The sequence below is a fragment of the Lactuca serriola genome, chromosome 3 (genome assembly GCF_051521515.1).
Source record: "Lactuca serriola cultivar US96UC23 chromosome 3, Lser_US96UC23_V15, whole genome shotgun sequence".
Classification (NCBI taxonomy): domain Eukaryota; kingdom Viridiplantae; phylum Streptophyta; class Magnoliopsida; order Asterales; family Asteraceae; genus Lactuca; species Lactuca serriola.
In genome coordinates, this window is record NC_136410.1 from 228,637,461 (window position 1) to 228,661,873 (window position 24,413).

Genomic DNA, 24,413 nt, shown 5'->3' on the forward strand with positions numbered 1-24,413 from the left:
ACAATACTCGTTAGCGGCAACTTTTATCAGCGACAAACTGATCAACAGCGACGAAGCAATAGCGGCGACTCAGTACCGGCGACGCGTTGCCGCTATTAGTATTACCGGCGACTTTTGGGACTTTTACCGGCAACTTTTGTCGCCGGTAATGGCCTTTTTCCTTGTAGTGATGCTCCATAACTTCATATCAGTATTATATACCGTTGATTAGAACGAAAAAAGCAATTAAACCAATAACTAATGACTCAAAATAGGTTAAGATTTTTAGAAGACGCAGGTAGCATTTTGAGTTTTGTTAAATTTATGTTTCTTATGACAAAAAGAGGATGATGGTTAGTTGTTTTAATATTATTTACAATTTTGTTGTTTTTTGGTCTAAGTTGTTATATCATTTGATCAACATATTTTCATCATGTTCTTAAGGTATTATGGTCGGTTGTTTTGAGCAAACAAGTGATTTTAAGGGATTTGAAATATCGTAATCCTTTGGAATGTAAGTTCGAAGACTTGAACAAAAGTGTACTATTTTTTTTTTTAATTTTACATAATCCCCATTCAACACATTTCAATTGTCTCGGACACAAAATCTGATTTTTGGCCCAAGAAGGCAGAATTTAAAAGGATAATGCAGAGTTGAAAGTACAATTCCTTAATTAGAAAACAAAAAATGAAAATCAAAGTGTTGTAATAGAAAAGAAAGGAAAGTAGAATGTTATAATAAACAAATAAATACAAGAATGTTGATATTTCTTACATTTATCCCTGCTACAAAATTATATGATGAGACATTTACCTTCTTCCAGCATTCAGCTTTACTCTTATCACCAATCAAGATGATGCCACTTGACTAGATATGGGAACACTTTTAGCCTGCCATAAAAATGAACCATATGTAAAAAATAAAAAATTAAAAATTAAAAAAAAAACATATATGTGTTTTTATTCACAAAGCAAATCGATTAAGTTTTGGTTTGATTTCCCGCAAGTTGTCATAATAATTCCTAGAGGTATTAACATCACCTGAAAATAGATGCCCGTGTGTGTCATACTCACTTTTTTGGTTGCTAGAGATGGAATTGCCACCTGTACAAAAGTCAGACTAGGACTCAGACTGATGTCAATAGGACTAAAGTTGTAAATTTATTGTTCCACCCAAAAAGTGGAACAAGGTGGGACCACAAATTATGTCAACGGGACAAAAAAATGCAGCCTTTTGTCCCACCCAAAAAAAAAAGTGGAAAAATGACAACAAGACAAAAGCCGTCATTTTTTGTCTCATGCAAAAAAGTGGAAAGGGAATGGTGTCAATGTCCCACCCAAAAAGTGGTCAATGTGACGATAAATACAATTTATTGTCCTATCGATGAAAGGTAGGAAAAAGATTGTGAAAAAGACGTGAATACCCTCATAATTGAAAATAGCCTTAGAAAGTTTGTCCATTCGCTGGTAAGAAAATTGCTCTGTAAAAAAGGTTATTCTTCTAGCAACCCCTTAGCTGGCTCACACCAGCCTGCGCTCAGATCAATCATGTGAGATGTAAATCAGATACATAAGACCCCAATCCACATTGGAACCCATTTGTAATCATTTCTTTAAAGATCAAACCATTTTTTTCTATTCAATTATTCGGCTTCACACCTTCCCCCCTACATTTCCTTTGTAATTCCTCCACCAACAAATCATTCCCTTCAATCTTAGCAGCACGCATAAGAATCTTATAAGTTCTTGAATCCGATGACAATCCATAACTTTCTAAATTACAAAAAACCCAATAAGCAGCTTCAAGTTCCCGATTCTTGCAAAGACCAATCATAAGACTATTAATTGTCACCATTGAGGGTCGAAGACCTTGAGAAATCATACATTCAAATGCATCTAAACAATCATTAAGCTTTCCAACATTGCAATAATATTGCATTAAACAAGTAAACCCCACAACATTTAACTTAAAACCTTCATCTTTCATTAAATCAATCACCTTTTGAACCATTTTTGAATCACCCTTTTTACATGCAGCCGATAAAATCGTGTTGAAAGACACCAAATCGGGTTTCTTGATGCTTTGAAAATACTTTAGAGCTTCATCCATGGATTTCCCTTTACAAAAACCTTTTAGAATTGTGTTGAATGATATGTTATTTGGCTCGATGTCATTCTTTATCATACATTCAATCACATAAGACAACTCTTTGGATTTAAAACCAGAAAAGAGAGAATAGTACACGTTATAAACCGCAATATCCATATCACTTCCACCATAGAAAATATCATGCAAAAGAGTACGCGCAATTCCTAAATTACCCTTTTTGAGTAGTCCCGATAAAGCAGTAGCTGTATAGCGATCTGGTGAAAGTTCCTTTTGGTAGATAGTTTGAAAAAGGTCAAAAACTTCATGAACCATATTTTGGTTTGAAAGAGCACGAAGAATTATGTTATATGTAACAATATCAGGATCCAATCCTCTTTTTTCCATTCGACCTAACAAACTTAATGCCTCTTGTATCCTTCCATTGTCACATAGACATTTGATGAATGTGGTGTAAGTTCTCACATTAGGGTAGAAACGACTATTTGTAGTCATTTTGTTCAAACAATTTGAAGCCTCCTTAAATAACCTTTTTTTACAAAACCCGTAAAAAAGAGCTGTATATGAACAGACATTATGTACAAAACCCTTTTTCTCTAAAGAACAAAAGATTGCTAAAGCTATACTAATCTGATCAGATTTACATAAAGACCATATTATTGGGTTGTATATATATGGGCTTGGAAAATAACCTTTATCTAATAGTTTATAGAGAACTAAGGTAGCCTTTTCTGTCAATTCATGTTTGCTTAGGCGATTAATTAACAAAATCACTTGTGGTTCAGTTGGAATGTAATTCAACCCCATCATCAATTCAAGAACAGTAATTGCATCTTCTAATTCCATGGAATCTGAACATTTCTTGAGCAAAGTTGATAAAGAAGTAAATGAAGGAGTAAAGGCATGATTACACATTTCAATGGTGACCCAAAGAGCAACTTTTGATTCCCCGATAAGATTTAATCCCTTCAAGAAAGTATTGAAAGTGGATGCATTTGGGGATAATCCAAGTGTTTTCATTTCCGAATACAGGGTAGAAAGATCATGTAAACACAAATTTTCCGATTTCAAACAGCAATTGATCAACGAATTGTAATCGTATATTGTTGGCTTACCAGGAGCAGCGGTTCTCATAAGACGGAATGCCTGTAGTGCTTTAGTAATACCACTTGACTTTGCTAAATTCTGCATATTGCTCCTCAATTCAGCATAATCTGCGAAATTGTGATGGTTTTCTTCTGACATGTCTAGTGATTGTACAGAAGAAGATGAAGAACGAGACATGAATGTACATAAAAAGTGATTTCTTCTGATGCTTCTCTTTGGGCGAAGTATACTCAATAAAACTGAGAAAAAAATCATTTTTGGAGAACCAAAAGCGAGAAATCACTTGATTGCAACAGGCGTTTCACTGACAAGGAACTCATGCTTAGTATTATACTTCGATATGGGTATGAATGTGTTGTGTATGCAGTAAGACCACGAGAACCAGAAGGAAAACCGATTTTTGAGGAAGAAACAGAAAGTTGTAAAGGGGGTTCGTTGAATTGATATGTGAGCATAAACCCTAACCAGAGAATTTTCTTGAGATAAACCTAATTAGCATAAACCCTCTTTTCTTGCTCGAAAAGGCAGGAAACTGAAGTAGCGGCTGACCTCTTGCTTAGCCACGGGTTGATGCAAGCTTCGTTCTTTAAATTTACAAAAGGGTGTATTTTGTTTATATAGAATTAATTATTTTATTTAACTTATTTACGTTTGCATTAAAATTACAGGTACTTGATTGTTTACTTTTTTACTGTATGTTTATCGATTTATTATGTTTATTGCATTTTTTAAGTAATGCTCTACATAATTAAACTTATTCCTTTGTGGAACGTGTTCATAACTAAAATTTTAAATAATTTTCAGTCAATTATAAATTTAAGTACATTATCATATATAAATTGCAATATATACATGTTATTTATTTATATATAATTATTTTGATGAATACATGTTATTTATGCATCGATGTAAATACCTGAAATTTTTAATTATATATAATTTTATGAATATTAATGATATTCAATAAGGATAAAGAGATATAAAATGAGAAACTATTGTCATTAGTATTTTAAAGAATTTTGACCTAGTTATCTTATGCAAGTAAAGCTCCCAAAATAATAATAATAATAATAATAATAATAATAATAATAATAATAATAATAATAACACATTAGTCCTAGAGAAAGGATGGTGGTAGATACGAGCAATACATTTGCAAATAAAGGTGTCAAGATTAGCATTGAATAGTATACTAAAATCTTGTAAAGGGAATTCTTCAAAAGAAATGTTTGTCCTTTAAGAACATATTACATATTATAGATAACTAATAGCGAGAAACAAATGGAACGACATAGATTGAAAAAAGCAATCAGACTACCACTCTATTCTTGAGTTTATTAAGTAAGGTAGGGAAGATGAAATGAAGGGAAGGGAATGGAAAGAAAAAAAAAAGGGATGGAAGTAAATGTAATAATTAGGGTTTCAACTATAATATGAATGGAAATGTAATTTGAGAACACACAAAGTTCTATTGGGGATGTTTGTATTTGTATTATTAAACGAGAAAAATGTAGGCATGACTTTGAAAGATATCAATTGGTATAAGCCAAGCTATTTGTTAATAGTTTTTAGAGTAAATTATACCAATCCGTCCATGTGGTTTTGGATAACCCATCACTTAATTGATTAATTTGAACAGATTTGGTCTAACGGTATCAAATGTTTGAAAATATATCTCTCCCCTACAGAGTTGAGAGCTTAAACACCGCAATGGATATGACCTTTCAAAGAATATTAAAAAAAAATGACCAATTTGAAAATAGGAAAGCCTTAGCAAAAATATATGTTCCTTATAGGATTTCTTGTCTAACATTAGAGGTGGCAATCGTGTCGTGTCGTGTCAGGTTCGTGTCGTGTCGAAACACTAAACGGGTTGAAAGTGTTTGACCCTAACCAGACCCATTTAATTAACATGTCGTGTCGTGTCAACCCGTTTATTTTCGTGTCGAGTTCGTGTCGTGTTTTGGGTTAAGGCTATACCTTGAAATATATCGTGTCATGCGAGGTTAAAAGATTAAGCATGTTGAAAGAGTAGGAGTTGGGTAGGCGGAGAGGAAAAACTAATAGTTTGGAGGCAGAATTGATGAAGTCATAGCAAGTTCAGATGACAAAATTAAAAGAGTGGGAGTTGGGGAGGCGGATGAAAAGGTCACGAGGATGTGAGAGTGGTGAAAGAGACTTGGTAGTTTGGGAGAGAATGGAAAAACTAAAATTAAGTCTTAATCTAGATGGTTAATTCATTTCAACATTACAAAACGACTCAATTCAAAGGTTTTCTTTTACTTATGGTTTTGGTTTTGTATTTTTCTAGTTTATTTAAATAATTCAAAAAATTTGCATATAAATAAACAGGTCATTTTCGAGTCATATTCGAGTTGAAATTCTCAACCCTAACCTTACCCGTTTAATTTTCGTGTCGTGTCGTGTCAACCCGTTTATTTAAACGGGTTGAAATATCTTACCCAAACCCGTTTATTTCGTGTCGTGTCAATTTTTGTCACCTCTATCTAACATCATTGTTCACAAACATAAGAAATTATGAGAGCAATGTTGCTCTTAATTGGTAAGACATTTCTTGTAACCCCCAAAATTCTGGCTTGTTTTATTATATGAAATTGTGTTTTACTATTTTTAACACTAAAAAGCGCATAAAATGATGTATTTATTGGAAAATATTTGATGCAAGAACTATATAAAATGGAGGATTTATTAAATTTATTAAAGATGGTCATATACAAATTGTCTTGGTTCTAAAACAAAAGGTCTTAAAAATACAATGGCTAAATAAATATAGTTTGGACACCTTTACTTTATCATTTTGTCACTTAGGCCACCAAACTAGTTGTGTATCATACAAAATGGCCCTCAAAACAAAACATGGAAAAGTAAAAACAAAAAAAAAACCACGTTCACACACTTGAGCAATATTCCCAATTCAATAACCAAACACACATTTTTTTTTTCAATCACACATACTTGTAAGTTCTATGTGCCAAAACCAACTAAACGGGTATATCAAAAACCCGCTTCCATCTGAATTTTATCATTTTTACCAAAAACAATCAAAACATCTCTATATGCCTCCTTTTACTTGTACAACACAGTTCTTACTTTTTCCAAAAATTTCCATGAAAAAATATACACAGAAAAATCAGTTGATGCAACTTTCTTCATTTTTACTTACCAACTGCCACCTTCTTCATTTTTTGAGATCCACCCTCACTAGAAGATGATCCAGCTTCTGACACATCACCAATGTCTAATGAATCCGGAAGATTCTCAGAGAAATCATCACTCTGCATCTGCAAAATGGTAGAATTACTTACATGTTTGGATGACAAGGACATTTACGTCTTTTACACACACACACACAAGAGAGAGAGAGAGAGAGATCCATGTCATACTTTCTTACTTAATGGACTTAATTAGGAGGACATTGCTTAATCTAGAAGGAAGCTATATATGAGTGTTTTGTTTTTTTACTTTCCTCATTAAATCCTACCTTTTTTTTATACAAATTGGAGTTATTTTCTCAAATTCATTTCTTTCTATTACAACATTGTATTTTGAAAAAGAAAAAAGAGTTAATCTCAAAAAAGACCTTATATTTTGTGTTTTTCCAGATTAAACCTCAAATTTATTTTTTTGCCTGAAAAAGACCTTGTATTTTTCATTTTTTCCGATCTGGCCCTTTTACTTATTTTTTTCCAAAAGAATTGTAAAATGTGAGGGTTTTTTCGAGAAAAACTAAAAAAGTCGAGGGTTTATGTGGAAGCATTTAGAAGGTTGAGGGTTTTTTTAGGAAAAAAAAAAAAACAAAGTTGAGGGCTTTTTCTGAAAAAATGAAAAAATACAAGGTAAAAAGTAAATTTGAGGTTTAATCTGGAAAAAGCACAAAATATAAGATCTTTTTTGAGATTAGCCCAAGAAAAAAATACCCTAAATTATAATATTGTACTTTCAGTTTTCTTATTAGGGCATTGTGCTTTGAAAAATCTACCCAACTATAACAATGTACTTCTAATTATTTTTCTTATTAATTGTTTTATATTTAATTTATTTATATAACATTGTTGTAATTAGGTAGATTTTTCAATGTATAATGCTGCAATAGGAAGAACTGAAAGTAGAATGATATAATAATAAACAAATCAATGAAAGTAGGTGTTGCATTTATCCCTAACAAAGAACATGTATATTGAACATACATACAATGTGCATAGACATGTTGACAAGAGTACAAAGGAATGGAATAAACAACGGAATGGAATGGATCATTCCATTCCATTGTCATGTTTGGTTGGCTTGAAGGAAGCAATTGAGTCATTCAAACATGTTGTTTGTTTTGTATAAATAGATAAATAAATAAAATTAAATTCATGAATGAAGAATAATATGTTATTTTGTAAAAATAAAATGTAATTAAATAAGGTATATCATTAAATAAATTGCATATTAGCATATTTCATTTAAAATATTTACAATATGAATTTCAAATAGTTAAAAAAGAATTATTTATCATCTACAAAACTCAAATACTATAAAATCTTAAAATAGAATTATAATTAAAAAAAAAAAAAAACAAAAAAAAAAACAAATTTTAGTTATTTTGAAAACTAATAGAAATGGTTGACGTTTTAATTTTTTTTAAAAGATCAACATTATTGAAAACTATATGGATACAAGTAATTTATTAATAGAATATATATATTATTCCTCAATTCCTTGAAGGAATGAATAAAAAAGAGAAGGAATTGCACTACATAAGGAATACTCCATTCCATTCCTTTGTGGCAAAATGATTCTCCATTCCATTCCCTCATTGATTACTACATACCAAACACCTACCTAATAGTTTGTTTTGTATGATGGAATGGAATCACAAACAAATGGAATGAAAATCAAACCAAGAAAAGGAAGGAATCACATATTACAATGCTCAATTCATTCCAACTATGATTCTTGTATACAAAGCACTAAATAAAACATACCTCAAGTTGATTCAGCATATCAACTGTGGCTTCCATGTCACCTCTGTTTGCCATATAGACACTTGAAAGAGACTCATCAGAGACACCAGGAAACGTCATCTGAAGATACGCCAAATTCATGTCATGATCAATATCCATGGCCTGTTTTCCTGCCAGCTCAGCACTATGTGATGATGAACCATAAGACTCAAAACCAGAATGATTCTTGAGTTTCAAGCTATCTGGACTCTCAACAGAAGCACCATGGTTTTGTGTAGTGTTTGCAGGGGAAACATATGTTGATTCATAGCCTTTGGTTTCATGAGTTGTTGTGGGCCCTCTTCTAGAGAGTGGAATGTAAGAAGTAGCATATGGATTCAATGAAGATGATCTTGCCTTCATTGTTCTTGGTTCATCAATTGACTAAGAGGAGAGAAGATTTCATGAGGACAAATTTGTCATTGTTATCAATTGATATATATATAACTATACAAACACAAGCTTTGTAAACAAGCTAACTGCAAGAAATAGCATCCTACTTCATTTCCTTTTGCTGCAGCATTATGCTTTCAAAAAAAAAATCTTATTAAGGCTTATTTACTTTGAAAATCTACCTAAATATAGCATTTTTCTTGTTAGGAGAATATACTTCAAAAGATCTTATCCAGTTATAGCAGTAGAAATTGCTTTGTATTTGATTGACATTGCTATAATTGGTTAAATTTTTCAAGGTACAATGTTGTATTAGAGTATTTAACCCTAAAATTAACAAAAACAATCATACTGTATGTTAGTTTATAGCATGGAATAATAACTGATTTGAATAACAGTCAAGGCCTTAAAATCAGCCTCTAACTCCTACTCCAAAAGATAAATTAATAACAACTCAAGCTACAAAAAACATTCCTTCAATCTTAAAAAGCACTAGAGTGGCTTAGTTTCTATGAGATTCACCTAGAAAAGTAACAGTCACCACTGTGCAATGGCTGTATTCATCAATTGGCAAGTAACACTTGAAGGACATGCAGAGATTACATAAAGATTATGGTATTGCTTCCTTGTTGATAGTTCATATCATGCATAAAAAACTTCAAGAATTCAGAAACTACAAACTAAGAAAGTAACAGCTTATATGATAAGAGTATTAAGAACTAAATTTCATAATCACAAGAAAACACACATATCTGTTTCAACTAGATCTTGATATTCTGTGGAGTATTATAATATTTTACCTGATGAAATCTCAAATAGAAGTGAAAAGGAAGCATGTGCATATTCTAGAAACAACAGGTTGCAATTATCAGAAGCGTATCTATAGCGACACGACAAATAAACTTCTAAACTTTGATTTGATTAATTTTTTGTCACTTACAAAGATTACAGAGCATCGAATATAACTAATTGTCAACCCAAGTACACGATCCGAATACAAATATAAACAAAAAATTCCGACACAAACATTCAAGAGAATTCAAATACAAACATCAACGAGAGCAATTACAATAACATTATACCTAAAATATGAATAATTAAGCAACTAGGAAAGAAAACCTGAACGCACAGACAAGAACCAAAAGATTGAAAATCAAGATCAAGCGCAACGAAACAAGATCAAAGATGTAGCGGATAAATTGACGATAAAAGAGATCATATTAACAAAAATATCTTTTACCTGAAGATTGTTAATGGATGATGGAGTGATGAAAAGCAACCAGCCGATGCAAATACAGGAAACCCTAAATTTTTGCTTGCGTTGAAGAAGATCGTCTCTCTCCCTCTTTCGAAATGTAATTGGGAGAATACAAAAAGGGATCTCAGGCTAAACGAGAAGTGAGGGTGACGTGGCTCGGTTTTTGTCTGACCCCTTGTTGTCTGGAAATAGCAAATGTGGAGTACAAAATTAGTAGCATAGCGTACAAGTCATTGCAACAATGTAGCACTAACTATTGCGTGTGTATTTTTATGAAATGATTTTGGTCAATTTCACGGATATGGTGTCCACGGGTGGAGAAGAACACCCTTGTCCACATTATTAAAAGAAGTAGAGTAAATTACACTTTTGATCCATGTGGTTGGCACACATCTACATGTTTAGCGTTAATGTCAAAAAAATTAATAAAGATGATCTTTGTTGTTATTAAAATCTAGGGAAAATGACACATAATACCTATAAACTTTCTAGAGTTTACCCTTTTAGTCACTAAACTTTTTTAGGGCTTTATGAGGGAACGAATTGTGTTGCAACCTATCAATTTAGTCCCTTTAACTTATTATACCCGGTTACCATGCCACACCGTCCCATTTTGACACATCATCGATGACATGACGAAATTGTATTTAAGTCTTGGACCCAAAAGACGTCGTTTTGGAATGTGAAACGTACAGGCCACGTTTACACTGTTCACCGCCTCCGTATAAAAATTTGAAGCTTGTGCCCTAAAATGGCACAATTCATAACCTGGTTACCCCGACTGCACCCTAAACTTCGATACCAATCGTAGAAACGATGCCTTCACGATCATCTCAAGATCACAGTTGGTCACCCCAACTACAATCGGCACATGGCTGAAAATGCCTCAAATGAAGTCACAAATGAAGACCTGGCGATCAATCTGTTGCAGACACGGTTGGAGGTGTCGCTTGTGAGGGAAGAGATTGCAAACGACCTTCGTGAGCTACGCCGCAGCCTCACTAGAGAGATGGACGCCCTAAATCATGAAGTCGATGATGTTAGGGCAGGTCAACTCGATCTATCTAACATGGTTGCTGATTTGAAGAGTCATTTCAGTTCATTGCAAGCGTCGTATGTCAACATTGTTCTGGGAAAAAAGAAGTCGAAGGAAGTGAAATAAGTCTTTGGGGTTTTTGTCGTTGCTGTTTTGGGGGTTTTAACCTACAGGTTGTTTAGATGACAGAAGAATTGTAGGTTAAACATTTAAATCATGGGTTTCTATTTTTTTTATGTGCATCTTGTTTATTCTCCTTATTAGTAACGGGTTTTGTTGGTTGTCTTTTGGTTTGTGGTTGTAGTAGTTGGTGGTTTTGTGATCATGATGTTGTGATGATCAGTATTTTGATGGTAGTCACATGTGATGGTTCTCCTATGTACTTAGACAGTTGTGGAAATCCTGTTATAACTTGTTCAATAGATGTAAAGATATTGAAACCCATGAATGAAATGTTGATTAACTTAACTTGTTCATGTTATAAATGGAATACTCTTATCAACGTAAATGTGCATGTGTTGTGAAGTAGTAGCCCTTTTTATGTTGATTTTGTTCTTGGGACCACATGCAACAGTCAAACTTTTTATACCATTAAAACATGAACCCCAATATGTGTGTTTGTTTGTGGGGACATGGGACAAAAGAGAAGAATCTAATACCCAGATTTGTCGTTGCCTATAACCCAGAAATGGAAAACATTGAAAAGTGTTTTTTTGTTGTATTTGTGATTGCCCACTTTGAAATATTGCCTGGAAGAAATGAAATACCCCTAATAGGTTAAGTCAAATAATAAAGTTATGACTGAAATACCCCTAGTGGGTTAAGTGACATAATAAATATTGAATGAAATAACCCTAGTGGTTTAAGTCACATAATAAATATTGACTGAAATACCCCTAGTGAGTATAGTAAAAAAAATAATGACAGAAATACCCTTAGTTCTTTAACTTATTAAAATGAGATTAATACACCTTAGGGGAATGTATGTAATTAACTCATTCGAATGACTAAATTACCCCTAAACTAACATTCACATGCCCTTTTTAACTAATTAAAATGAGAGTAATACACTTAGGGGGACAGGAGACTGTATGTATTTTATGACTCTTTGGTTGACTAAAATACCCCTACTTTAATAATAACTTGAATACACCTATTGGATTAACTCATTTGGATGACTAAATTACCCGTAAACTAACACTCACAGGCCCTCTTTTACAAATTAAAATGAGACTAATACACCTATGGGGATTGTATGTAATTTAACTTCTTTGATTGACTAAAATACCCCTACTTTAATAAGTACATGAAATACCATACACCTATTATATTAACTGATTAAAATTACTAAAATACCCTTACTTTAATAATAACATAACCCAAAACAAACACATGATTACAAGTGTAATTAATCTAATTATGTTGACTAAAATACCCCTACGTTAATAATAATATTGACATGCCCTCCTGAATAAATGTTATTGACTACATTACCCCGTACACAATATTATAAATGTGTACACATTACTATAAATAAGACCATACATATTATAGTATTGGTAAATCAAAACAATTTAGTCAATAAACTAAAGCTTGCTAACATGACCTAACACTACTATTGTAGCACCCGGTTCCTAGTACGTATTTAAATTCAAGTAATTTTGTATTTTACTCTGGGACTCATCGAGTTGGAGGCCTAACTCGTCGAGTAGACTTGATATTATGCGGGGGTTTTAGTGATCTACTCGACGAGTCTGGGGACTGACTCGACGAGTAGAAGTTGTCTAGATGAAACCCTAATATTTAGGGTTTGCACCCTATTTAAACAACTTTTCTTGCCTCAACCCAACCTCCATCGTCCCTCTCAACCCAGAGAAACCCTAACTCGAAACCCTAATCCCTTATTGAGTGTTCTTGAGCCTTTTTGGTGCCTTTTGTGTGTATTTGAAGTTGGAGAAGAAGAAGGAAGCTTGGAAGTTCAAGTGGAAGCTAGTAGATCCAGAGGTTGAACCCCATTTCCAACTTATTTGAGGTATAAAGCTGAAACCTTGGCTATTCGTTGCTTAGATCTTGATTTTGGGCTATTTTCTACCTTTTTCTAAGCTTTAGTGAAGTTATATTCGGATCTGTGTGTAAAAGTGGTTTTGTACTTCAGATCTGGAACCATTGAGGGTTCCCATGGCATAAAGGTGCCAACTTTATGGCCATGGGAGACCCATGCTTCATATATACCTTTTTTATGGCTTTTTGAGCCAAAAAAAAACCCCATACATGGACGTCAAGATTGGAAATTTACGTATAAAAGGGACCCTAGGAGGTCAGGTCTATGATTTGGATGCATTAAGACCCACTGAAATCGATTGTATAGTTTTGGACAAAGAGGCACTCAGCGAGTCAGGCCGTATTCCCCATCAAATCCTTTCTGTTGATGGACCAAATTCTAAGATAGAAGAACACTCAGTTATCTAGGCTCATTAGGGACCTAGAAATCATGGAACTCAACGACTAGATGAACTAACTCGGCGAGTTCAAGGCAAAGTCCCAACCCCATGAAGAAGGACTCGACGAGTTCAACGAGAACTCGGTGAGTCATAGACTAGACACATTCATTTAGATGAAGATGAACTCGACAAGTTCAATAATGAACTCAGCGAGTCGATTGAAGATGGTCCCGATGTTTTGGTTGAAGGAGAACTCGTTGAGCTCTTTCTAGACTCGGCGAGTAGAGTCGGGGTTGTAACATTTATAAGAGTAGGGACTCGGCGATTTGGTGGACCAACTCGACGAGTCGAGTCAACTGGATGTTAAATTTGACCAAAGTTGACTTTGACTAGGGTATGACCTTGACTTTGACTTGGACTTAAGTTGACCCTTATAAGAAGGTTATGAGCATGAAATAGTAATCAAGAAAGGTTGTTGTGTAGGGATTAAGGAGTTGAGACGAGTTGATTCCCATACCGAGGACTGTGCAGACACTACACGACATCGAGGTAAGTTACCTTCCAGTAGAGGTGGGTCTAAGGCACCAAGGCCTGCCCACTAGTAAGAGTTATAGTTGAGATGATTGTCTTTGTGATAATTGTCTGGTATGTGTTATGATTATGTGCTAGTATGTTATGATGTTATGTGATATGTGATAGGAGGGGTAGGATAGACCCCAGTACTGGTCGAAAGGACCGAAGGGGTCACAACAAGAAAATTGAGTTTTTGCTACGGAAGGATTCAGTTGCGAAAAGATGAAATTCCATTGCAAAAGACGAATAGCGATGGAATTTGTAACGATCTATTTCCGTCCATAAAAACGTTGTAGCGAGGGTTTGCAACAGAAAAGATAATTTTGTCACAAATGTGACAACGGAATGAAATATGTGGTATGTGGTATTCCGTCGTGTATTCCGTAGTAGGATTCCATCGCACAATCGGTGGTAGTTATTTCATCACAAATTTTGTAGTGGTGATTCCCTATCAAATTTCGTCGTGGTGATTCTGTAACATCCCAAAAATACAGGCCAAAAAATTCATTTTTAAATACGTCATTATAAAACCAACAATGTCATAAAACATTTGTAATATCATGTCATGTCAAAACCAAAGTAGAAATAATCAAACATGTTATCATAAAACAATATCAGAGTGTAATCCCAAAGATCTCATGTGCGGAAAACCATAGTGTGATGCGCTGCGATTAAGCCGGATCCTTTCCTTTAAACACAAAGTACCTGAAACCAAAACTGAAAACCGTAAGCACGAAGCTTAGTGAGTTCCCCCATCATACCACATACCACATAATACCATCGGTATCTTTCAACCGGTAACTGTCATCGGTATCCTTCAACCGGTAACCAGAGACTATTCCACCCCTACCACTATCACATAATAATATATCATGAACATACCGATCACATACTAACATCATAAACATATTGATTACATACCAACATATCATAAACAGATAGATAAGCATTGCATGAGTTCCGTATACCCCTTCGGTATCTTTCAACCAGTAACTGCCATCAGTATCTTTCAACCGATAACTGTCATCGGTATCTTTCAACCGGTATCCGCCATCGGTATCTTTCAACCAGTAACCGGGGACTATTTCACCCCCTACCACTATCATACAATAACAGGATATAATCATATAGTTAAGCATATCTAGGGTACTGACCTACCCTTCGGTCCTAACAACCGAGTTAGGGAAAAACTATTCTCTGCTACTACCACTAACATACGTAGCATATCACATAAGCATATCTCATAAGCATATCACATAATCATACCAAGATAATTATCATAAAGACAATTATCTACCAACTACCCCTGTTGGTGAGCCGGCATTGTGGCCTTAGACCCACCCCTACTGGAAGGTAACTCACCTCATACTGTTGAAGTCCCGTAGACACAATCCCACACTGCTGTAGTCCCACAGACTCAACCCCAGCTGCTGGATGACAGGTTCTTGAACTGTAAATTCTAAAATAACACCCAATTAATGATTGGGTCCCAACACATAACCATAATACATACTTGGATAATTGCTTCATTACCCCAAGCTTGGCTTATTCAAGCCCAAGGCCCAAACCATTGGCCCAAAGTCCATTAAGAATCAAAACCCCACACATGGCCCAATTTTCCAAATTGGGCCTAGGCCTACACATGGTCTTATTCTAAGGCCCAACCTCATATAATCATTAAGGCCCAAACTATGGCGTATCTATTGCCCAATTTTCTAAACTGGGCCAAACTCCTCATAATGGCCTTACCCTAAAGCCCAACTAATTACTCTAGTCCATTTGATTATTCTTGGATGACACATTAATAATCCAATCATCCAGACCCAATAGAAAACCCAACTCAAGGTCCAAGTGAAATTAGGGTTTCACATAAAATGATGATTAGGGTTAAGTTTTCTCACTTAACCCATTAAGGACTTAATCCATTAAGTCCAATATTACTTAGATTAATTTCTTGCCAATGATTATTATTTAATATCTCCAGTTATTAAATAATTCTCGTGTGTCCCGATTAATTCCCCAAATTAGGGTTTTATAGGCATTAGGGTTTCCCAATCCAATTGCTAGCCCGTTTATCAACTTGTTGGGCTTTTAGGTCGATTAGGACTTTATTGCGCCTATCAACCCCACTAGAATGTTATTTGAGTCCATTTGGATTTGCATTGGGTCAATTTGAGTCCATTAGACCCATTAGGGTTTTCACTAAGCCCATTAGGCTTCATTGGGCCCATTAGGGTTTCTAGCACCCCAAACGAATCAATCACAACAAGGCAAAGCACACCGCCACCCGACACGGCGGTCGGTGGTGGCAGCCACTACCCTACGGTGGTGGTTTGAGTTTCTTTTCATTATTTTTCTTTCCGGTTACATTTTACAATGCTAAAACCCCAAATAATCACACACACACACATTAATACAAGCGCATATACAACAACCTAAGGGCGGCCGGCGGTGGCGAATGGTGGTAGCCACCACCTCATGGTGGTGGCGGTTGGGGTCTTTGTTCGGATCTCCTGCCAAAAAAATGCTCCTGCAGCCTCATAACATCCCAATATACGAACACAACACCATCACATGCCCACAGCCACCTTTCATGGTGGCTAGTGGCGGCATAAGAGCTTTCCCGGCGACAACCACCGTGGTTGGCTGCCATGGTGGTCTTCTAGCGTTTTCCAGCCAACCTTTCACCCACACACTCCTGTTGTGATGACTGAAACAAGCACAAACATCACATCATTGGCTGAAATATGAACATACACATGGAATACACACATCACCACCACCCTTATGGTGATTTGTGTTGAACAGAAAGGATTTCATCAAAAGGTGATAGCCATCCGGGAAGAGATGGCGACAGATGTGAGAGAAATGGCAGAAGAACGGGAGAGAGAAGGGTTGTCATTACCGGAGAAGACAGGGGTATGGCGGCCCCGCCGTTCAACATCGACGGACGTTCGTAGCTTCATCGGCGGTCTTCAATGGCTCCTTCTTGATGGTCCTCGCTGATGGCTCCGGGATTCGTCATCGGTAGTGCAGCAATGATATTCAGGTTCTCAACAGAGAGGTGGCGGCTGGAGATTGGCAAGGTGTTTGCTGAAGTTAGAGATAGGGTTAGGGTTTGGATTGCTTAAATATGGGCACTTGACATGAGGGTGACGCGAAGGAAGGATGGCACCGGGTCTAAACCCGTGTTCATCCAAACTATAGGTCATTTTTCCAATATCAGTCCCTCCCCACAATGTTGATTTCAATTTAAATACAAATCTTACACTTTAGCCCCTGCCTCTATAATATCTTTTCAGCTTTAATCCAATATTTACCATTCAGCCCCTTCCTTCAAGATTTTATTTCAATTTAAATCCAGAATTTTCCAAACCACCCTCAACCTCCAAAATTCTTTACAAAGTAATCTGTGAATTACATTTTGTAACAACGCAAATTTTCAAACCAATTTTTCATTTCAAAAATATATTTATTTCCATTCAAAACAAGGCATAAATAGTTTAAGTATTCTGTCAAATACAAATAATCAAAACCCCAAGATCATAAAAGCATTCTTCAGTGTGTATCGATCACGCCGGCGCCTTCCCACGGTCCTCGCTAGTACCTGAAACACATTGCACAACAACTGTAAGCATAAATGCTTAGTGAGTTCCCCAATATACAACTTACGCACATACGCCTTTCCAGGCTCTGACCTTCCGGTCCATGTGTCTCAGGGGACTTCCGTCCCTGCTGGGTAAACCTTCCGGTCCTACCCACGCCGACCTTCCGGTCCATCACACAACATATCGCCTTCCGGCCCATAACATATTGCCTTCCGGCCCATAATATAATCGCCTTCCGGCCCATGACATACATAACACACATATAACAAATAACTTACCACATATAGCATACATATCACATATCATATCCGACCTTCCGGTCACACAGTCAAACCCTTCCGGGTACAGTATAGTGAGAAGACTCACCTCGTAAAAGCTGAAAGCTAGCAAATCCTGAAATGACTCGTGCACAATCCGACGAGCTACAACCTCCCTATAACATCACATATCTCATTAACATTTATATCTTCTAAGTGCGACTATCCCTAAGAAGTCAGACTTAGGTCAACTCTGGTCAACGGTCAACGGTCAACTCGACCGGACTCGGCGAGTGCCATGGCGACTCGGCGAGTCTAGACGTCCTCCAACTCTCTGAGATTCCCTATCTACTCGTCGAGTACTCTCCTCGACCCGACGAGTTACTCCTGGAAGAATCGCGGGGCCACCCCGACTCCACTCGTCGAGTCTGAAGAACAGCTCGACGAGTTCCAGTAAATCTCCAAGCTACTCGCCGAGTCTGTTCATCGGACTCGGCGAGTCTACGCCATGCAGTCGATCAAACTGCTTCCTGAGATAAGTTTTGTCCCGAATACACAAACATGGGACCTTCTGGACCTCTAAAGGTCCTAATACAAGGTTATAATCGATTGGGTAACAAGGTAATAATCCATCTAATCACCAAATGGGTTCCATAAACCCTAGATCCATGCACACATCAAAAATAACAGAAATGATCCGAATGATACCTGAATAACACACCCTCTGTGTCCCCAAACCTCAGATCTCGAATCCCTTGCAGTTCCTTTAGCCAAACTCTTCTCCTCCTTGCACCACAACTTCTTCAAGTCACCAATGGCCTTCAATCTTGCTCTAGATGCTCACAGCCGCTTAGGGTTCTTCTCAATCGACTAAAAGACGAACAATGACGGCATATAATGCGTTATATACGACCCAAACCTGAACGGTTAGGGTTTTCGCTAAACAGCGTCGACTCGCCGAGTCCATATCTGGACTCGTCGAGTCCAGTCGCGATCCCGCGACCAAGTCTGCGATCCTACTCGGCGAGTCTAGGCTCCAACTCGCCGAGTCCCCTCTTAAATCACCCCAAAAACATAATTTAAGAATACCTGAGATTCCGGGCTGTTACACATTTTAACCCCCAAGACTAACTCCTTGCAAGACCATTCCGCATTTAGGGCTATTATTCATTTATTCATTTATTTATTTATTTGTTAAATAACAGGGTGTTACAACTCTCCCCCACTTAAATTAGATTTCATCCTCGAATTCGTTCCTTACCATTCCTTACACACCAAACCACTAAAGTAACATGGCCACAACCCTAGGCACACCCTAGCCTCCTAGGGTAACCGTGACCAACCATGTCCAGGCCCCAAAATCTGCTGATGAACGAATTCCTCATGACAAGATCATGTCTACTCTGTCTAAAATCTGCTTTCTTGAGACGGTCTAAATCCTTGACAGACCACTCATAATGGATCATTATTGTTGAATCTAGTCTGTTAACCCCTCAACTGACTACTTAACTTCTAATAACTCGAAGTTCCCACTATAAAATAGGATCATAGACCTAATTATGTTTGTAGATCCTTTGTGCCTGGCCAAGGCTCAGATATTCTTACTGTGAGTGATTTGTCACTCCCTAAATCATCTGGTTATTCCGTCCGTACTCGCAACCTGAAGCACAAATACTAACACTGCCCAAACACTGAAATTGCTTAAACATTGATATGCCTGAAGCAGTATGCTGCTACATAGTTGCTTCCCAAAATCAATTGAGACCTCCCTGGTCTCAACTCATCCGTCAGTCGTCTGAAATACCGGGTTCCAGCCCGGTCGCTGAGCTAAAAGGGCTCCCACCTAGTCATTTCACACGACTTCTGAACAAAATCATTATATGGAGCTAGTTGCCACTAGTTATCATGCCACTGAGGCTCTAACAACCTCCTGATCCAACCGATTGGTCCATGTGTCGAATCCAGACGTTACTATACCACGGCTAAACGTGATTGCTACATGACCAATTGTAGCCTTATGTAACAAGCTACCTTAAGCAATCCATTGCTTCCTCGATCTCAAAACTACAGTGGATTTCCTACAGTCTTATCACCGGCTCCACCAGATCTAATCCATCTAGGAAATTCTGAAATCCAATCCGTGGATTTCCATATCTTCATTACTACACCCGAACTGATGGGTACTACTGTTCCCTCTGCGTCCTAACAATGCACTCAAGCTATCTACCAACCTAGTGAATGCTACGGCTACCCGCAGTCTCACGACACTCTATCACTATCTGACCGCTAGTGAATGCGATGACTACCCCCACCGTCTTACAACACTTCCCATGCTAACTGACCACCAGTGAATGTTATGGCTACCCCCACAGTCTTACAACACTTCCCATGCTAACTGACCACTAGTGAATGCTACGGCTACCCCCGTAGTCTTACAACACTTTCCATGCTAACTGGCCACTAGTGAATGCTACGACTACCCCCGTAGTCTTACAACACTTTCCAAACCGGGTCGAACATGTAGTCGACCTAACACCTCACTGAACTTGAGTCCTAACCGGAACTCTAACCTGGTTCCCAAAACCTGCTATCACATGACCCCACTATATCAGTACCCCACTCATGCCCGTGATCAAATCGTCATAGTAAACCACGAATTCATCTACACCCTCTGGTAGGGTGAGAATCGGTGCCTCGCATAACTGTTGTCTGAGAGTCTCGAAGGCTGCTTGCTGCTCAGACCCCCAACAAAAGGCCACCGACTTCTTGGTCCGCCGGGTCAAAATAAGCGTAATCCCAGAGAAATCCCACATAAATATCCAGTAATAACCTGATAGACCCAGGAAACTTTGAATCTCAGATGGAGATCTCGGAATCTCCCACTGCCTCACGGCCTCTATCTTGGCCGGATAGACAAGTGTACTCTTCTGGTTAACAAGGTGTCCAAGATATTGCACCCCGCGCAACCAGAACTCACATTTGGAGAACTTTATAAAAATCATCTCCCCCACTTAGATTCAACTAACTCTTCACATCACGCAAGAATTGAAGGATTCCCAATCTCTCTCGCTTTCTAGTATCCCACTGATGACAACCTGTGCTTACCAATGCTAGCGATTAACCATCGGTTAAACCTTAAGATCCCCCATACTCGGAAATCTTGATGAGTACTCTTGAAATCTGGTCCATTCTGACACTTCAATCCACCTCCCATGCTGACAACTAGAGGTTCTAATCTTCACTCTGACTGACTAGTCCTCGTTCCCACTTCCAATATCGCAACACCATCGAACTCTATCCGTACACAACCCATACGAAAATACAATTCTCCTGAACATCCAATGGCCAACACCTTATGCATCTAACACCCGCAACTGACATTACCATCTTCATGCTACCAGTCCTTTCCTGGCAGCGGTGGTTCCTTGAACTCCAAAGTTCTTCCGTAGAAAGCCGTCCGCCATACCTGAACTATGATAGAACCACGAAATGCTAACTTCACTGAAGAACTATTGCTCTAACCCTGACCGAGTATCCTCTAAATAATACTCTTGCACAGATCTCGACAAGGATCCGAAATGATAACGGTACACGCGGAACCCACTCCGCAATATGCATCCCTCTATGGGTTCATCAAGGACCTTTCGACATGCAGGATAGCATATATGATCCTTGATAACCCGAACACTAGCAGGAAACCAACCTAAGGTCTGACTTATCCAAACTCACTCATAATTCCTAAGCGATAAGTATTCCCAACATCCATCTAGTAGCAGTAGAAGACGTCATACCCGCAATATATGGAGGAATACTGATCACCCTCAACTGTCATGATCAACCCTGCCACACCTATAACAGCCTAAGTCCTTGGAGTGACAAACTCCCTTTTGCACTTTCTCGTATGGATTGTACTGACTCTGTCCCTGCTGGCTATTCACCCGACGATCATAAGTCATGGGTCTCTTCCCTGGACCCTCTACTATACGCACCTAGCATGACCCTCTCTTCCTAGGGCTCTGAATCGATCTCACATCTGAAATCTCTTGGAAATAATGTCCTTCAGGGTCTGACACCCTGTCACGCTCACTAGCTCAGTTGCCCAAGGGTAAGCTGCAACAACTGGAACATCCTCTATCCCCAAACCGGGTCATAAACCTCTCCCTGAAGCTTCTCAGATTCTCTAAGACTCTCACCAACTCGAGTATGGATCTTCTGCTTTCAGTAGTACGGGCCCAATACTACCTTCCACACCTATCCATACTTCCCTCAGCAATCATCCCAAATCTGCCAAGTCACTTCCTCAAACTGGTACCCTGAATGCTCGCTAACAGCGCAACTAAGTCCACTAAATCATTTCCTAGGTTGTCTTAGGTTCCCAAACTCACCCGGTCCTCAGCTGCTGAAAGATTCCTAGTAATGTCAAGTAACTATTTCAGGAATATAGCTAGCTCACATTACTAAGAGTCCCACAAAGCAAAGAGCAAGCTGCATTCAGACAATGGAAAATCTAACCATCATATTCCAATCAAACCATTTTATCCTCTACTCAGGAGTCTGTACATGCAATTTAAAGGTTCATACAATCAGGCATAACCTAAACAGGCTATCCTATCACTGACTGATCAACACTAGCATGCAAGTCTACAAGCACATACAATAGGCATATAAGGCATCCTCCTAGATCCTCAGCCCTAATCTAGCATGCAGTTCTCATAATCATATCATAACATAACATGTATGGGTATCTTGGGGAAAACTTACTTGAGCTCAGCTGATTGCACGCATCACACACCTTGTTCTTTTCAAAGTCATTTCCTCTTTTCAAACTTCTTTTTATAAAATGATTTTACTTTTGAAAATTTTCATACCAAGTCCTTAGTTTGAGTTCAAACACACCCGGGAGTGTGCCCGAATCTCCAAACCAAGGCTCTGATACCAACTTGTAACATCCAAAAAATACAGGCCAAAAATTTCATTTTTAAATACGTCATTATAAAACCAACAATGTAATAAAACATTTGTAATATCATGTCATGTCAAAACCAAAGTAGAAATAATCAAACATGTTATCATAAAACAATATCAGAGTGTAATCCCAAAGATCTCGTGTGCGGAAAACCATAGTGTGATGTGTTGCGATCAACGAAGTACCTGAAACCAAAATAGAAAACTGTAAGCACGAAGCTTAGTGAGTTCCCCCATCATACCACATACCACATAATACCATCGGTATCTTTGAACCGGTAACTGCCATCCGTATCTTTCAATCGGTAACCGAAGACTATTCCACCCCTACCACTATCACATAATAATGTATCATGAACATACTGATCACATACTAACATCATAAACATATTGATTACATACCAACATATCATAAACAGAGAGATAAGCATTGCATGAGTTCCGTATACCCCTTCGGTATCTATCTTTCAACCGGTAACTGCCATCAGTATCTTTCAACCGATAACTGTCATCGGTATCTTTCAACCGGTATCCGCCATCGGTATCTTTCAACCAGTAACCGGGGACTATTTCACCCCCTACCACTATCGTACAATAACATGATATATCATACAATAACATGATATAATCATACAATTAAGCATATCTAGGGTACTGACCTACCCTTCGGTCCTAACAACCGAGTTAGGGAAAAACTATTCCCTGCTACTACCACTAACACATGTAGCATATCACATAAGCATATCTCATAAGCATATCACATAATCATACCAAGATAATTATCACAAAGACAATTATCTACCAACTACCCCTTTTGGTGGGCCGACATTGTTGCCTTAGACCCACCCCTACTGGAAGGTAACTCACCTCATACTGCTGAAGTCCCGTACACACAATCCCACACTGCTATAGTCCCGCAGACTCAACCCTAACTGCTGTATGACAGGTTCTCGAACTGTCAATTCCAAAATAAACCCAATTAATAATTGGGTCCCAACATATAACCATAATACATACTTGGATAATTGCTTCACTACCCTAAGCTTGGCTTATTCAAGCCCAAGGCCCAAACCATAGGCCTAAAGTCCATTAAGAATCAAAACCCCACACATGGCCCAATTTTCTAAATTGGGCCTAGGCCTACACATGGTCTTATTCTAAGGCCCAACCTCATCTAATCATTAAGGCCCAAACTGTCACACCCCCAAACCGGAACGACGAAAACGTTCGGGGGCGGATGACTTCATGTGGTAGCGTAACAAATGAATACATAGTAAAGAAAGCAATACAACCATCATATATATAATTGAAAGTTTACATTGTTAAAAGGTACATGTTCAAAACCTATTACAATATGATGCCAAAATATGAATTTAAATTGGCGCCGCAGCGTCCCTTCTTCAAAAGCTGTTTGTTACCTGTAATTACTGAATCCCTGGGACATACAAGTAGTTTTGAAAGAGCAGATCAACATTTAAGCTGGTGAGTTTCATAAGTATTAAATGACAACGTTTGTATGAAATGAAATGTTTTGTTTTTGTTTGTTTATTCCTAGAAAATCCCATATTTTCTACTAGCATAAATGTAGCCTTCTATCAAGACCAATGTTTGTTTCTAGAAAATGTATATACGTATAAAATTTCCAATACGTCTGAAAAACCCCGTAAATCAATGTATTTT

The 24,413-nt window shown here is 37.5% G+C and overlaps 2 protein-coding genes across 2 annotated transcripts; both read right to left on the reverse strand.

Annotated features, from left to right (window-relative positions):
• Positions 1-695: 695 nt before the first annotated feature.
• LOC145093655 (uncharacterized) lies at positions 696-3,766 on the reverse strand. The gene is made up of 3 exons (XM_079031854.1): positions 1,404-3,766; positions 1,021-1,083; positions 696-870 (listed from the first exon to the last, which is right to left on the reverse strand). Exon 1 carries the CDS (start codon positions 3,446-3,448, stop codon positions 1,619-1,621), a length of 1,830 nt encoding a protein of 609 aa, XP_078887980.1. The 5' UTR covers positions 3,449-3,766; the 3' UTR covers positions 696-870; positions 1,021-1,083; positions 1,404-1,618.
• Positions 3,767-6,110: 2,344 nt separating this feature from the next.
• On the reverse strand, positions 6,111-10,016 carry LOC145093656 (polyadenylate-binding protein-interacting protein 5-like). Its single transcript, XM_079031855.1, has 3 exons — positions 9,836-10,016; positions 8,185-8,586; positions 6,111-6,495 (listed from the first exon to the last, which is right to left on the reverse strand). Exons 2-3 carry the CDS (start codon positions 8,563-8,565, stop codon positions 6,370-6,372), a joined length of 507 nt encoding a protein of 168 aa, XP_078887981.1. The 5' UTR covers positions 8,566-8,586; positions 9,836-10,016; the 3' UTR covers positions 6,111-6,369.
• Between the last annotated feature and the right edge of the window lie 14,397 nt (positions 10,017-24,413).

What these genes read in the sequence shown, in the direction of transcription:
- LOC145093656 (XM_079031855.1), bottom strand. Translation starts at nt 8,565, where the DNA reads ATGAAGGCAAGATCATCTTCATTGAATCCATATGCTACTTCTTACATT. An exon ending in ATATGCTGAATCAACTTGAG is followed by an intron (nt 6,496 to 8,184) that starts GTATGTTTTATT and finishes ACCATTTTGCAG; the next exon opens with ATGCAGAGTGATGATTTCTC.
- LOC145093655 (XM_079031854.1), bottom strand. Translation starts at nt 3,448, where the DNA reads ATGATTTTTTTCTCAGTTTTATTGAGTATACTTCGCCCAAAGAGAAGC.